The sequence below is a fragment of the Aspergillus chevalieri genome, chromosome 7, assembly GCF_016861735.1.
Source record: "Aspergillus chevalieri M1 DNA, chromosome 7, nearly complete sequence".
NCBI lineage: Eukaryota > Fungi > Ascomycota > Eurotiomycetes > Eurotiales > Aspergillaceae > Aspergillus > Aspergillus chevalieri.
Window position 1 is genome coordinate 1,681,582 of NC_057368.1, and position 14,301 is coordinate 1,695,882.

At 46.9% G+C, this 14,301-nt stretch overlaps 4 protein-coding genes across 4 annotated transcripts; 3 read left to right on the forward strand and 1 right to left on the reverse strand.

Moving 5' to 3' along the window:
* Positions 1-288: 288 nt before the first annotated feature.
* ACHE_70571S (NAD(P)-dependent alcohol dehydrogenase) lies at positions 289-1,497 on the forward strand (the record flags this gene model as incomplete). The annotated part of the gene is made up of 3 exons (XM_043282918.1): positions 289-315; positions 381-503; positions 571-1,497. 3 exons carry the CDS (start codon positions 289-291, stop codon positions 1,495-1,497), a joined length of 1,077 nt encoding a protein of 358 aa, XP_043140250.1.
* Positions 1,498-1,797: 300 nt separating this feature from the next.
* Positions 1,798-3,108, reverse strand: ACHE_70572A (putative Ras family GTPase (Rab4b); the record flags this gene model as incomplete). Its single annotated transcript, XM_043282920.1, has 4 exons — positions 1,798-2,669; positions 2,783-2,817; positions 2,897-2,961; positions 3,037-3,108. 4 exons carry the CDS (start codon positions 3,106-3,108, stop codon positions 1,798-1,800), a joined length of 1,044 nt encoding a protein of 347 aa, XP_043140251.1.
* Positions 3,109-4,363: 1,255 nt separating this feature from the next.
* On the forward strand, positions 4,364-5,449 carry ACHE_70573S (SSH4 family protein; the record flags this gene model as incomplete). The annotated part of the gene is made up of 1 exon (XM_043282921.1): positions 4,364-5,449. One exon carries the CDS (start codon positions 4,364-4,366, stop codon positions 5,447-5,449), a length of 1,086 nt encoding a protein of 361 aa, XP_043140252.1.
* A 6,707-nt stretch (positions 5,450-12,156) lies between these two features.
* ACHE_70574S (glycosyltransferase family 2 protein) lies at positions 12,157-13,874 on the forward strand (the record flags this gene model as incomplete). The annotated part of the gene is made up of 3 exons (XM_043282922.1): positions 12,157-12,194; positions 12,315-13,184; positions 13,502-13,874. 3 exons carry the CDS (start codon positions 12,157-12,159, stop codon positions 13,872-13,874), a joined length of 1,281 nt encoding a protein of 426 aa, XP_043140253.1.
* Positions 13,875-14,301: the final 427 nt, after the last annotated feature.

Consider the following 14,301-nt stretch of genomic DNA (forward strand, 5'->3'; position numbering starts at 1 on the left):
AAGCATTCTTTAGTTTGTTGGTTTGGTTTTATTCTGACGGTTGCCGGCTGGATTAGACAAGCCCTAAAGAGATTCTCTTCACTCATACAGCCATTATCTATTCAAACACCCTGAGCACCGACAGTTCTAAATAATATAGCTTATCCCCAAGAAGCCCCAAGTTTAAGCATCATAATTCGTCCTGTGCTTACATTGCTACCACGCCATTTCTGTTTCTCTGAATCTCATCTGTCCCAAGATACAACACAGGCCATCATATCAAAGAATTGTTGGCGGATAGTTGCAATCATGAGCACACAAACCGCAACCGCGAGAGTAAAGACCGCCGCTTATCTCCTTACGGGAGGATCGAGGCTAACAGAAGGCATTCCGTTTTATAGAATCTTTCTTTCGTTCTTGAAGGGGTCAGTCAGGTCAAGTTCGAAGACCGACCCATTCCAGAGCTCAAGGACCCCCATGATGTTCTAATTAACGTGCGGTATACTGGCATTTGCGGTAGCGATGTTAGCATTCATTCCCCGATCTAGGTCCTAGAATCATCGCTGACACCTCTTCGACTCATCTTGTTAGGTTCATTATTGGGGGCATGGCTCAATTGGTGACTTCGTTTTGAAGGACCCTATGGTTCTCGGTCACGAATCCTCTGGTGTCATCAGCAAGGTTGGCCCTGAAGTCACAACACTGAAAGTGGGTGACCGTGTTGCCATGGAACCGGGTATTCCGTGCCGCAGATGTGATCCTTGCAAAGCTGGAAAATACAACCTCTGTGTTGACATGGCCTTTGCGGCTACTCCACCGAACGACGGCACATTGGCTAAGTATTACGTGTTGCCAGAAGATTTCTGTTATAAAATCCCCGATGATATCTCACTACAAGAGGCTGCAGTGGTTGAACCTCTTGCTGTCGCTGTACACATTGTCAAGCAGGCAGCCGTCAGCCCAGGGCAGTCCGTCGTGGTTTTTGGGGCCGGACCTGTGGGCCTTCTGTGTTGTGCTGTTGCGAGAGCCTTCGGGGCTTCAACGGCTATCGCTGTCGACATACAAGCTACAAGGTTAGACTTCGCCAAGGAATATGCAGCGACGGCTGTCTTCAGACCAGCCAAGACATCACATTCGGAGAATGCGACCCGCCTAAAGGAGGAGAACGGTCTTCATCTGGGAGCGGATGTCGCAATCGATGCCTCTGGTGCCGAGCCTGCGGTGCATACGGGTATCCATGTCCTCCGCGCTGGCGGTATCTATGTCCAAGGTGGAATGGGCCGAAGTGAAACCGGACTTCCCGTCATGGTGGCTTGTACCAAGGAGGCGACTGTCAAAGGTAGCTTCCGTTACGGAAGCGGAGACTATAAACTTGCAGTTGATCTTGTCGCCTCCGGTAGAGTCAATGTGAAGCAACTGATTACCGGGACAGTCACATTCGAGAATGCTGAACAAGCATTCAAGGAAGTCCACGCTGGAAAGGGTATCAAGACTCTTATTGCCGGTATCGAAGAATAATAACAATACTCAACGACTGTTCTAAGCATCGGTTTTTTAACTCAAGCATGTTCGGATGACCGAGAGAATAAGATAAGAAGTTTCAGCACGTTTGCGACTGATGTAAAATGCTTGTATTTATTTTATATGGCAATAATAGCAAGCTTAAAAGAAGGGGATCTATCACCAGTGAATCCAATCCGAATAGTGCTAGTAAAAGAAAAATGACGTCAACTGTTGCAGATAAGAATAACTCGAGGGTATCGTGCTGCAAAATGAACAAGATCACAATGAGGGCCCGAAATAAATTGAAGACGATAATCAGCAGCATCCCCTATTCTTACCTTGGCGAGAGCCACTTGATCGAAGCACATCTTCCCATTCATACATCCCACTTCTTAGGTGGGTTGTTCCTCCTCCTTTTCGCTTGGGATTTCTCCGATGGAGTTGGACTGCATTGTCATCAAGGGTTATCCTGCTCCGAATACTCGAAGCGTCACTAGTGCCGTGGCCGTACAGGCCACCGTCACCATATTGGATTCCACTTTGCGGATCATCGGGATCGATCTCTCCCAGCTCAATCTTGGTGAGGATTATCCGGGCCAACCGGTTGAATAGTTGCTCGACGCCCTCTCCTGTGAGGGCAGAGACCTCAATAGCAACTGGAATATTGGACTGAGATGCCCAACGAGAACTTTCCTCAAGGCTGACTTGGCGGCCCTCGGGAGAATTGGTTGCAGTCATTCTCGTCCCAGTTGCTCCAATGTTACTGGCAGACCTGAAAGAGCCGCCGCCCGAGTCAAGCGGGAACGAAGACTGCTTGCTGGATACACTGGATGGTGTTTGGGGATATTTCGCCGTGAAATCATCCGGGCCCTGGCTCTGCAGGAAGTAATCCGATGCGAGGTCAGACTTGTTCCCTGCAAGCAAGACGGTAAGGTTAGGCGATGCAAGGGCGCGAGCGTCCATCAAAAACGTAGGGAGAGCACTGAAGGAAGCGTAGGATGAGACGTCGTACACGAGGATGGCGCCCGCCGCTCCGCGGTAGTAGGACCTAGAAACGGAGCGAAACCGCTCCGTGCCTGCAGTATCCCAAAGTTGAAATTTAATTCGTACTCGCTGTGAGCCCGTGCCTAGTTTGACGATTCTCGAGGAGAACTCGACCCCGATGGTTTGCGATGATAGCACTCTCCCTACAAGCGCAGCGGTGGGTGATTAGCGAGCTGGCCATCCAGCTCGAGAAGAAACAGGGTCTCTTCGAGATAAGAAGACAGAAATAAACTCAATCAGGAATCCAAGACCGTACATTCATCCTTTACGAATCGGTGTAGTACACAGGATCTATGGCGATGCGGAGAACATACGTGAGCGATAAGAGCAGCAGACATAAGTTGAACGAAACAAACAAGAGAGAACTCACTTCCCAGCACCGCTTGGTCCAAGAAGGATAATCTTAGCCAGATAATCGTACATGCTCTCCAACTCCTAATTTGCCCTCCAAAGATTAAAATCTCACATTCTCGCGGCGGAGAACCCGGGCGGAGGGGGCGCCATTCATACCTGGTTTTGGCCTGGGGAAGAGGAAGATGAGATTGCAGAAGACGCATTCGACATCCCTCTTTGGCGCACCATGGTGTACAAAACAATACTATGCGGGCGCTTTTCTCGTCGTTGTTGGCGGTTGGTGTCGCTATACCACCAAGCTAAATTCGTACTCCGGTCCACTTGTTGATAGTCAGGTCTTTTCCCCACAATAATAACTGAAGTCATTCACGGCGCAATCTACGGTGGAGAATCTTGTCTTCCTATGTTTTATTATATCGCTGCTAACTCCTGGTTGCCTCAGCGGACTACTACGCCCAACTGGCTAGTTCATGGGCTTGAATTGATAATACCTCGTAATTGCACTTAGGCGCTACACCCCCTTGCCACCGATCTTAAGGTACTTCGTGCCGATGCCTGGAGCTCTAAGCAAAATCCTCAACTTTCGCCTCTACAACCTCTACGAATTCTTCCTTCGCTTCTTCTGCAATCTCACAGGCTAGAAGAAACACTTCTCTGGTCCGTTCCCATCTTCCGCAATCAAGCGCCACATCCACATCAGTTTCCCAGAAGCCGCTCTTATGAAAGAATGCGCTTTGAGGTTTAACCCATTTCCAGACTGGAACAAGACTACCGTTGGAAAGCTCATCTTTAGTATTACTGCGCCCTGATATAGTATACAGATAAATTGGAATCGTATGTAAGCTCGGCTCGGAATTATCAGCGAGTGCTGTCACTATCGACTCAATAATCTCTGATTCCGACGCCGATGGTTCGTGGGTCTGAAAACGAAGGACGAAGGAGCCTAAATAGTCGTTATAATTCAAACTAGAAACATTCGACTCAGGAACCCAAAAGGTTCCCAGCTCTTGGAAGCCCTGAACATAGCGTAGATCGTCTGGACCGCCGTTGCTCGGGATTACACTTGACGCGCGGATAGTCCCAGGACTCCAGGAGTGTAATCTAGTCGGGGGTAAGTAGCCCTTGTGGTTTATGATGGTAACTAGTACTCAATGAAGGTGAGAACAAGTTGGTAGATCAGTAGCCAAATAGCGATAGACATCTGCTCGATCAAAGTGCTGTGCATGTCAGGTTAGGAACATGGCTTCAATTTGCGACAAAAGGATGGACCGGTGACATTTTGGCTAAATTGTTTTGGTGTGATGAAAGAAGAATGTTCATTTTGACTACAGTTGATGTGGACAAAGGGCATTTGTATTGCTAGACAGAACCCGGTAAATACGGTTTTCAATCGGTGATGTAACTGTAGAGCTGTTGATGTGTCATCACCACAATTGGATCAAACTTTCCTAACAACCATCAGAAAACATTCAAAGTTTGCGATATGGTGTCTTTTCTGTCGCTGTTTTCCAGGGGTCGGAGAGCGACCCAGGACGTGACTGGTGATACGATGAACGCTACGCCTCAGGATTCGCTGAAGTCACGACCCCAGCCTTCAAAAGAACACATGGCAGATGATTCAATCAGAAAGGAACCACCGAGCTATCATGATTCCCAGTACTCTTCGTCAAAAGCTCTACCTCCTGCTCAAGGGTCTGCTGGTGTACCAGAAACGAACCCACCCCCTTATCACAACTGGCAGGATGCAGTACCTGATACAAGCACGTTCCCACCAGCACCAGTGATAAGTTACTTCAATTCCGGCGCCGGGAATGCATCGAATAGCGATGCAGAGCGAGCTCATGCATTTTGTGATAGCACGCCCCTTTGGAGACCCGTGAAGCCATCTCCGGCAGTCCTTCAATCTATCCAGCAACATGACCTTCGTCCTATGTTGTCGACCGAGTTCCGCGGGCAATTGTCACCCATATCTCCTGGTCGCTGGAAGGGCTCCACAAGAGACATGAATGGGGACTGCGTTGCCCTGACTCACTTGCCTCTCTATTTCCCTGTTGAGGATTCGCCCTTGGTGACAGGAAGAGCGAAGACTATTTACTTTGAAATCACACTGCTAGGGCTCAGAGACGGACCTGGGGCAGCCGATTCCAGCGGATTTTCAATTGGCTTTGTGGCACAACCATATCCTTCCTGGAGGTCCCCTGGATGGGAGAGAGGGAGTCTCGGAGTTTTCTCTGATGACGGATGTCGGTTTGTAAATGACTCATATGGCGGACGGCATTTCACACATGAGTTCCAAGTGGGCGAGACTGTTGGCTTGGAGATGACGTTTTCTCTCTCAAACAAGGTGATCACAAAATATGTGGGAAAGAAGCTGATTGTGGATGTTTTTTTCACTCGCAATGGCCGCCGTGATGGAGGCTGGAACCTCCATGAGCAAGTCGATGCAGAAGCTGGGAGTGTTGAGGGCCTGGAGGGTGATTATGATCTTTACGGAGCCGTAGGATTGTTTGGAGGCGTTGACTTCACAGTCTGCTTTGACCCTACAGGATGGCTATGGAGACCTACGTGATATCTATGTTCGGGTTTCGGCTGGGGCACGAATCTGAGCGATACGATCAGGATCGCTTTTTTACTTGGCCTTTCTTCTTCTTCTTCTTCTTCTTCTTCTTCTCGCTTGATTCCTGTCATTTTTTGCGTCTGACAAGCTCATTATGTGATTATGATTAATAAAATTAAGCCCTAGCTTCTACATTGGCGCACCAAAGTATGCATTTTTCCTTTTGCAGCTGCTGCGTCGATCAGCCAACACGACTGTGTCCCAAAGTAGGAGTAAGCCTTTTCATAATCATACGAAGATCAGCTCTTGTTACTATTTATATAACATGCATGCAGGCTCAATCCCCTGGTTCTAGAAAGCAACGTCCCGACAGCCGAGTCCTGCGTACATCCGAAGGCACACAATTCCACCAGGATCCTCGCTGCTTTAGACACGGACATTAGTGTCTCGGGGGGAAGCACGCGGTGCAGCCCGTCACTAGCTGATCTGTTCTCTTTATGTATTTATGATTATTGTTATTATACCAGATCCAGGGGGACAAGCACGCCGATGGTGACCATTCCCTAAAGTAAATACATCTGCAGTGGATTTACTTGACGTCATGGCATCGTATCACGAGAACTGAGCCTTATTTATCATGCTGCATTACCCTGCTATGTATAGTACCTTGATGTAGGGCCTACCCAAATGGGAGAATTTGAAGAACGCTGGATGTAGCATGATTTGATCTTTAGGACAGGGATTCTAATCCCATGGCCTAGAACGTAGTATTTGCATATCAACATGCCAAGCATGCCAGTATCGATGTCTGCTTCTTTCTCAGCTGATGTTGTCTCACCAGTCTTATATCAAGCCGTAAGCGGCTCGAAGATGCGCCCACGCTCGTTTTCTTTTATTTTTCTCTTTGCCCATTTTTGGTCTTATTTCACCTTTCTCCCGGCTAAAGAGACTTTTTTTTTTTTTTTTGCATTGACCATGATTTCATATTAATTTACGTTGAAATCGAGGACCGAGCTTGGAATGAAGTCAAGATACAACAGTATGGAGAACTTCTGAATAGCCAATGAGATGCAAGGGAATGCCGTTGACATACTCCGTCTATGCCTTCGCTATTGATGGACTACAGTGTAGATTTCAATTTCAATAATGTTTTCTCTCTTTGAAACGCAACCAGGCCATATTTGTTGATTCTTGATATTATAAGTTCCTCTTGTTATCAATTATTTGTGTTATTGCCCGTTGATCCTCCTAAGTTGAATATGATGTGCTACTCCATACTCCGTACTCCGAGAATAATTAATTACAATATTATTATTATCATTACTGTTAATTTTCTCCACTATTTTGACGCCGGAGGAGTCGAGACCAGATCGACCGGAACAAACGAGAATATGTACAAGTGCTCCGTATGTCCTTGATATCAGCCAGTGACAATCCCATTGTGCTATCGGGATCTTCGCCGACTATTTTGTGTGATAATGCCTTTATTCATGCCCCAACAGAATTGCTTTTGATATGAACAATACGCAGCACCATACAGAGTAGTAATAGTGTAGTCTACCCATTTCTCCACGGAGTCACAGTGGAGACAAGACTCGACTCGACTTCAGCGGCACGAGGGGCTGCAGGCTGCCAAGCGCCACTAAATTCTAGCTACATAATTAGCCCAGTCACACTAAACTTAACGGAGACAAGGGCTGGAGAGCATGGGCCACCTAGCTGTGGACATGAGTGGCAGGAGCTTTCTTTCTTTTTTAGGGACTGGCCAATCAGCGCTCTGGCAGATTCAATGATACCAAGGCAGAAAGAATGGGGAAATCCTCGTACCGATACATGCCGTGTCGCAACCAACCGCCGTCCGTGGTAGTCATGACCGGGATTTGGAATCACGAAGTCTATAATAATAATAATAATACTTTGTTGAATGTGATGCTAAGTGTTCATTCTTATCTGACATCGGTAACCGTGATCACTACGATATATGTATCAGTGTGCAGAAGGTATGGGATACGTACTCTCAGCTAATTGCTCATTCTGCCTCCGTAGGGCTGTACTACTGCACGTTCCTGATATTCTGCTCTAACAGATCACTATCGCCCGTCTAAAGCCCCATTTACTATCAAACACGTAGCTAACTAACACATCTGCTCCATTCCCGTCACAGTCTGTCAAAGGCACTTCGGGGAAGCATCGTACAATGCCGTACAACGAACCTGTCCCCATAATTTTTCTTTTCGGCACGGTACTGACTCTGTACACTCCGTACGAACAACTCAATTCCAGTCCCACAATGTCAACCAAGTAACGAACCCCACCACGGAGGAGAACAGGCAGACTACCGAGAAGCATGGATATGATACGACAACAGCAGAGCAGCGAATTACGAGCTTATTCCTCTTACAAGCGCAAAAAAAGTACGATCTGCACGGACAATATGGAGTACAAAGTAAGAAGATTTTCAAACTCTCAACCTCATAGGACTCCGTGAAGGAGGGGAAGGAGCGGGAAATATGACGGAAGATTGCACGAATGTTGGACTTTTAACCATCGTCGTCATTGAAAGGAAATAACTTTTATCTCGACTGCTGAACGTGCTCGTTCTACTCCGGTATACGAAGCCGAAGTGTGCCATCCGGTATGATTGATCGCCAAGAGAAACACGGTTTGGCGTTTGGATCGACGACGTACGATGCATGTCATCGAGGATAGAGTATCTCTATTCTCTTAAAGGCTCCATCTTCCGACTTCCCGGCTGACACTATGTCCGTGTCGTCCAACAGCATGCTCTGGAGGTAGTCAGAGAGGACGAAAGAGAAGAGGCTCGTATTGACATCCCGCAAAATAAGCCCGTCAAATATGGGGTCAGGTGGACTGTGCACCGAGAAGTGGATCAACCAACCAACCGCGGCTCGGTGAGTTGAAAAGTCCTCCAGCCGCAAGATGATACAGTATGAAGATGTCTTTATTAACATCCATTGATATATGCTATGCAGTAGCAATAATAGCAATCAGAGCAGTATCACCACAAAAAATAAGCATGGATGCAGGTATGCCATACTATACTCAGCACATAGTTGAGCGCTCTAACGGAAATACTCCGGCGTACTCGCTCAGTGGAAAAATGGGTCCTGGTTCGGCCATTCCCGGATACGGGTGGACCATGTCGGGGCGGAGTCCAGTCCTGAGTCCGTGCAGCCGAGATACAGAGTACGCGTCTGTTTCAGAGCGCCATTGATGCCATGATACGAACGGAGGACTACTCTGTAAGGTATGTTTGTACGGACTATGCACTGTCTGTGTCAATTTGATAACATGTGTTGGCTTGATATTGGAACAACCAACCCGGTGACAAGTGGCTGGATCCGGCTTCTTTTCCGACAGTACTACAGAGAACAGAGTACTTATGTCGTTACTATATATGTACAAGTATAGATAGGGATGCTCGTCGACAAAAAGGGTATATGGTAGGCATATTTGGTATCTATATATGCAAGCAACCTTGCACCTACCCGGGGGTGTGTAGACGGTAAACCGTGTCTCTCCTATCTTACACGGCACTACAAAGCACTCTACCCTGAGTTTAACTAGTCTAACCTTCTATCTAAGAGCTATCAAAGCAACCTACCATCTATTGAATACATAATACTTACTAGTAGTTATGCACTCGCAATTTTATGGCCGTTCGCGATAGCCCTTTTCGGTAAGGTGCATCGTTTGTCATCCCTGAGGGAAACGGCGCTGTTCCTCTTTGCATCCATCAGCACGAGCTCTGTTGGCCCTTGCTGGCCCTTGGCGCGGCACTGGCCTTATGCGGGTCAACTGTTATGTCAATCGCCTAGTTGCCTTTAATCTCCGTCATCAAAGTAGGGTACTTTTTTTTTTTCTTTTTCGTAAATCTACACGACTGGTCTTGATTGGCGGATAGGGGGAAGTATTTTGGTCAATGTGGAAATAATGCCGGTGAACTGGACAATAAATGGCCCGTGTGAAGTACCTTATTTCATGAACCTACATGTGTTGGGGTTTGTTTACTCTGGGCATAAAGTCAAGCCCGTTATGCACCCATGCTCCTGACTTTTACCCCGAGGGCTATGGAGTGCAAGGTACGAGGTACGGAAGCATTACTACGTACTCCGTACTCTGTCCATGGCAATTCAGATGATCTACTAAGCAAATATCAGACTGGAAAGAGAATCCCGCACCATGAAAATGGCAATTTGCATTATCCGTATCCGTACTCGGTTGCATTCTACATAGTACAGCAACCTCGAGCGTTCTCTTGGACGCCCGGGAAATGCTCTCGACTGGATCAATTTGCTGTCAGCCTATTGCAGCGCGGCCGGCATTATCCACTCAAGCTTCATGATCCATCCAGTCTACCATTGTCGCTATGTTGTTGGACGATCGCCACCAGGATCACCGTTGTAGACTTTTTTTTTTTTTTGCTATCTTCTGTATGTGACCCAAAAAAGGACCCGAATCCTGAAACATCACGATGCCGGTAATTAGATAGATAGGCGTCTAGACATTACTCGGTATAGGGTTAGTCGGTTAACTGCAGAAGGCAGTTCGTTGCTCATTTCGGATGGGGGCTATATTTTAGGAAAGATGACACTACTCCGTACATTAACGGCCGATGATGGATTGATCTCTAGTTCGCAGTGGATGGTCTTAGCTTAAATTGCGTGCCTCGTCCGGTTGGAGTAAAGAGAGCCCATTTATTACGCAGCTTTATCCCACTCTCATGCGTACTTTTGTTTTTTTCTTTTTTCACTTTCCATGCATTCTCTAATCCTTGACGAACAGGTTAACCAGGTCATCGCTACCGAATTCCCCTATTTACTACGTTCCGATTCAAACAAGAATCCAGAACACGTATTAATTTACTCTGGTCTCCAATATTATTTCTATGGAGTTACTCGGGAGGGAGTCCCCGTGCTGCGGCAGTACCGAATATGGATAGTCGCCGCGAGTCAGAAATTCATGGTTTACACGCGCGAAATTCATGTGCCTTACTCAAACCTTATCTACCATGGCTTCTGGTTTTGAATTTTGATTTTGGCTATCACTTTACTATATACATATGAAGAATTTGAAAACGTCAGTTTCAAACTTTACTCCCGCGCATCGGCCGAAATTGACGTCTAGTTTGGACCAACATGAACGAAAGTCAAAAATTAAATCACGAGGTCTAGACATATGATGATACTAACAAGGGGGATGTTGAAGATCATAAGAGAGTGGAATCAGCCGGGATAATTATTTTTTTTCCCCACTACAATTTCTATTTAAAAGATTTTCTTACCTGGCCACCACTTTTTGTCGACCCGGGCGATGTATGCTGCATGTGGCGCCCGAAGGGGAAAGGTCGGAGTTCCCGTCCGTACGACGACGCGCATAGTCCGATAACTATCTACATGGACTACTATGTACTATGTACAGAGATTAACCATGATCAAGGAAAGGTACCAATAGAGCAATATAATAATTAAATTTTCACGAGGAGAATGAAGTAAAATGTCCGGTAAGTCAGATGGCTATGCTCAATCAGTCTCCACTGTAACTTTGTAATACTGAGCATATCTCTCCGATTATGTACGTAGGAATATGTACATGCTCCGTAGCGTCAAAGTCTCTAGTCCTATTTTAGATTTTCTTTTTCCCATTTGCCTTCCCCGAGGAAGTAAACTAATGCCACCTCCACTGTTAAATTAACCATTAGGAAGTCTTGACTCGGTCGGCCCATCGGCATCTGTACAAGTACGGAGTATTCCGTGCGCTCCTACTCTACTACTGTATCTGTACATAGTAAATAGTACTCGTAAACGCTTCTGACTCAGCCACTCCAATGGCCATCCAATGTTTTTTTTTTTTTGTTATCGACTAAAAAAGAACAATAACCGTCACGGGATAAAGAAAAATTATCTCCGTAACTCGTACCATACCAGACAGACCCACCCCCGGCGGCAGACGAGCCTCTCGGAGAGCTCTGAGGTTACAATACGGTACCGCCCACCCCACTCGTGGACCATGTCACTGTACATAGTCTAGCTGCATGGGCCGCCGCCAATCCCATTCCCCACCATCTCCACTTATCAGCCAAAGTCCATCTAGATCCAGGGTCTCTCCTTCGGGCTTGACGCACGAGGCAAAAATACAGCCATGCATGACACTCAAAATGACAAAGGGAACTGGAGCTCATTATTCTGATTATTATTTTACCAATTGGCGACGAAAAAAAAATAAAAAAAAGTGTACGGGCCAGCATGTGCCAATTCCCCTGCCGCACCACTTCATCTCCAGCAAATAAAAATCCTCCAATGGATGCGCATCTGTACTGTTGATATTTCAAGTCCTGACTTTGCCTCAACTTAACCCGAATCCCATCCGGATTCTTCTTCTTTTTCTCTTTCCCTTTCTGTTGCCTTCGGACTGAAGAAGCTATCTTCCTCTTCGGTCAGACATTCGTTTTTAACTTTCGTTTCTCTCACTTTCTTCGTTCTCCATCCCTCTTCCTCTCCTCTCGATTCTTCCTCCATCTTCCTTCTACTCTCTTTCAATCTTCTACTATTGAAGATCATTCCATTCGCCTCTGCTTTGGAACATACTACTGTCATCGTTGGACCAGGCAAGGATTGGCAAAGATCAAAAGTTTGAAAAAAAACGGATTTATTGGTTGTGACGGAGAAAAGCTGCGGGATCTTCTCTCTCTCGAGACCATGGCATTCCCATTTATGCGAGCTTTTCTCGCTGTATTGTAAGTAGTTATAATACTATCTTGCCTGAAGGAAAAAAAAAAAAACAAAAAGCAAAAACGAGGAGAACAATAACAAAAAAAAAAGAAAAAGCAAAGAAACTGACCAAGAGATCCGCGCAGTCTCTATCGTTATCTACGTTTGGTGGTCAACCTGTTCTCCTTCTGGACTTTCAAACCGATTCCTCCCCCCGAAACCCCGAAATTGACCGCCCAGGATGTTACGGTAATCATCCCGACGCTGGAAGGCTGTGGCGATGAATTGGTCGAAACAATCAGGACTATCCTCGAAAACCGGCCATACGAGCTTCTGTTGGTCACCATCGAGGCCAATCGAAAGAAAGCCGAGAACATGCTCAGCTCAATGCCCGCCTCCAAGTCGAGAATTCGTCTCTTCACCGTCACTCATCCCAACAAGCGCCGCCAAATGACTCGTGCTATCCCAGAGGTCCGGACGGCTATCACCATGTTCGCCGATGACGATGTGAGTTGGCCGCGCACTGTCATGCCTTGGATTTTGGCCCCGTTCGAAAAGGATGAGCGATATGGTGGTGTTGTTACTTGCCAGCGTTTGCGTCGTGCGACTTCTCCAACATTCTCGCAGCGCATCTACAACTTCCTCGGGGCTTTGTACTTGGAGCGACGGAACTTTGATTGTGCATCTACAACGCATATCGATGGTGGCCTTCCTTGCATGTCTGGACGCAGCGTTGCCTATCGGACCAAGATCCTTCAAGATGAAGTGTTCACTTACGCTTTCACCAACGAGGAATGGTGGTTTGGTAAATACCAACTGAACGCGGACGACGACAACTTCATCACTCGTTGGATGGTTTCTCACGGCTGGGAAACGTTCATGCAGTACCATCCCGAGGCCGAAGTCCAAACCACCCTCGAAGACAACCCCAAGTTCCTGAAGCAGTGTGCACGGTGGTCGCGAAGCAACTGGCGCAGTAACCTGACCAGCATGTTTCATGAAAAGCACATCTGGTAGTAAGTATTTGGCTGTCTCTTTCGTTTCTTTTTCTTTTTTCTCGGATCTCCGCCGATCGAAATTTTTCTTGAATGATCCCTGCGCTGGGCGTGGAAATTACTTCCTTTTTTTTGCCCTTCAGTGGATGAACACGACGCGTCTTGGCCTATAAACGGTGAAACGGTGATCAGACTGTTCTTGTTGGGAATTCGTGGTCAATACCGAATCATCGCGAAGTAGGTCGACGCGGATGTTCATGTGGCGAGGCACATAATCTAAAGCAACCAAAGCATACATCTTCATTTAAGCCGCAACGCTAACGTATCTGTGTCGCCAGCCGCCAGCCTTGGAGCGCTTACGCCGTCCATTTGACTACCCTGTCGCCTCCCGCTCTTATCAGCGACTTGTTGCTCCTTTTGCTCTGCCACAAAGCCTTCGTGACATGGGGCGAGGAATGGCATACCTTGGCGATGCAAGCCTTGGGATTGTGGATGTTCGTCAGCAAATTTATTAAACTTATCGGCCATTACATTCGTTATCCAGTCGATGTTTTGCTACTTCCCGTGTCCATCCTATTCGGTTATCTCCACGGAATTATCAAAATATACGCGGTGCTAACTCTCAATGTGGTAAGTTCCAAAATACACAGCCCTCCTTTTCCATCCTTTCATTTCTCTTGCAGCGCCCTAAGCTCTTGGGGTGCTGGATGATGAGATCTAGGCCTGAGTGGTTTACGAGCTTCTTGTCCATTCACGGCACATTCCCGTGTTCAACCCCTCTCGCAATACACCACAATGCATGATCCTACCACATGGTTCAGCCAATGGCCTCGCTCTTGCCTAATAAAGACATCTTAACTTTGATAATCGATACATGGCTAACTCTTGGATCAACGACAGACTGCATGGGGTAGCAGAGATGGAGCCGATGATTATGACGCAGAACGTATGAAAAAGCGGACAAATGTCGACCGCATGAAGCAGCGACCTTACTACCCCAACTTTATCACTCAATAAATGTCTTCCGCATGGTCGACGAATGATTGGCCGGCCGTCCATCCTCCTCTACCGAACTGACGACATCAGCGTCCGTTGGTACGCTGTATCCCGTCCAATTAAAGATCTCCCTCGAACCGAA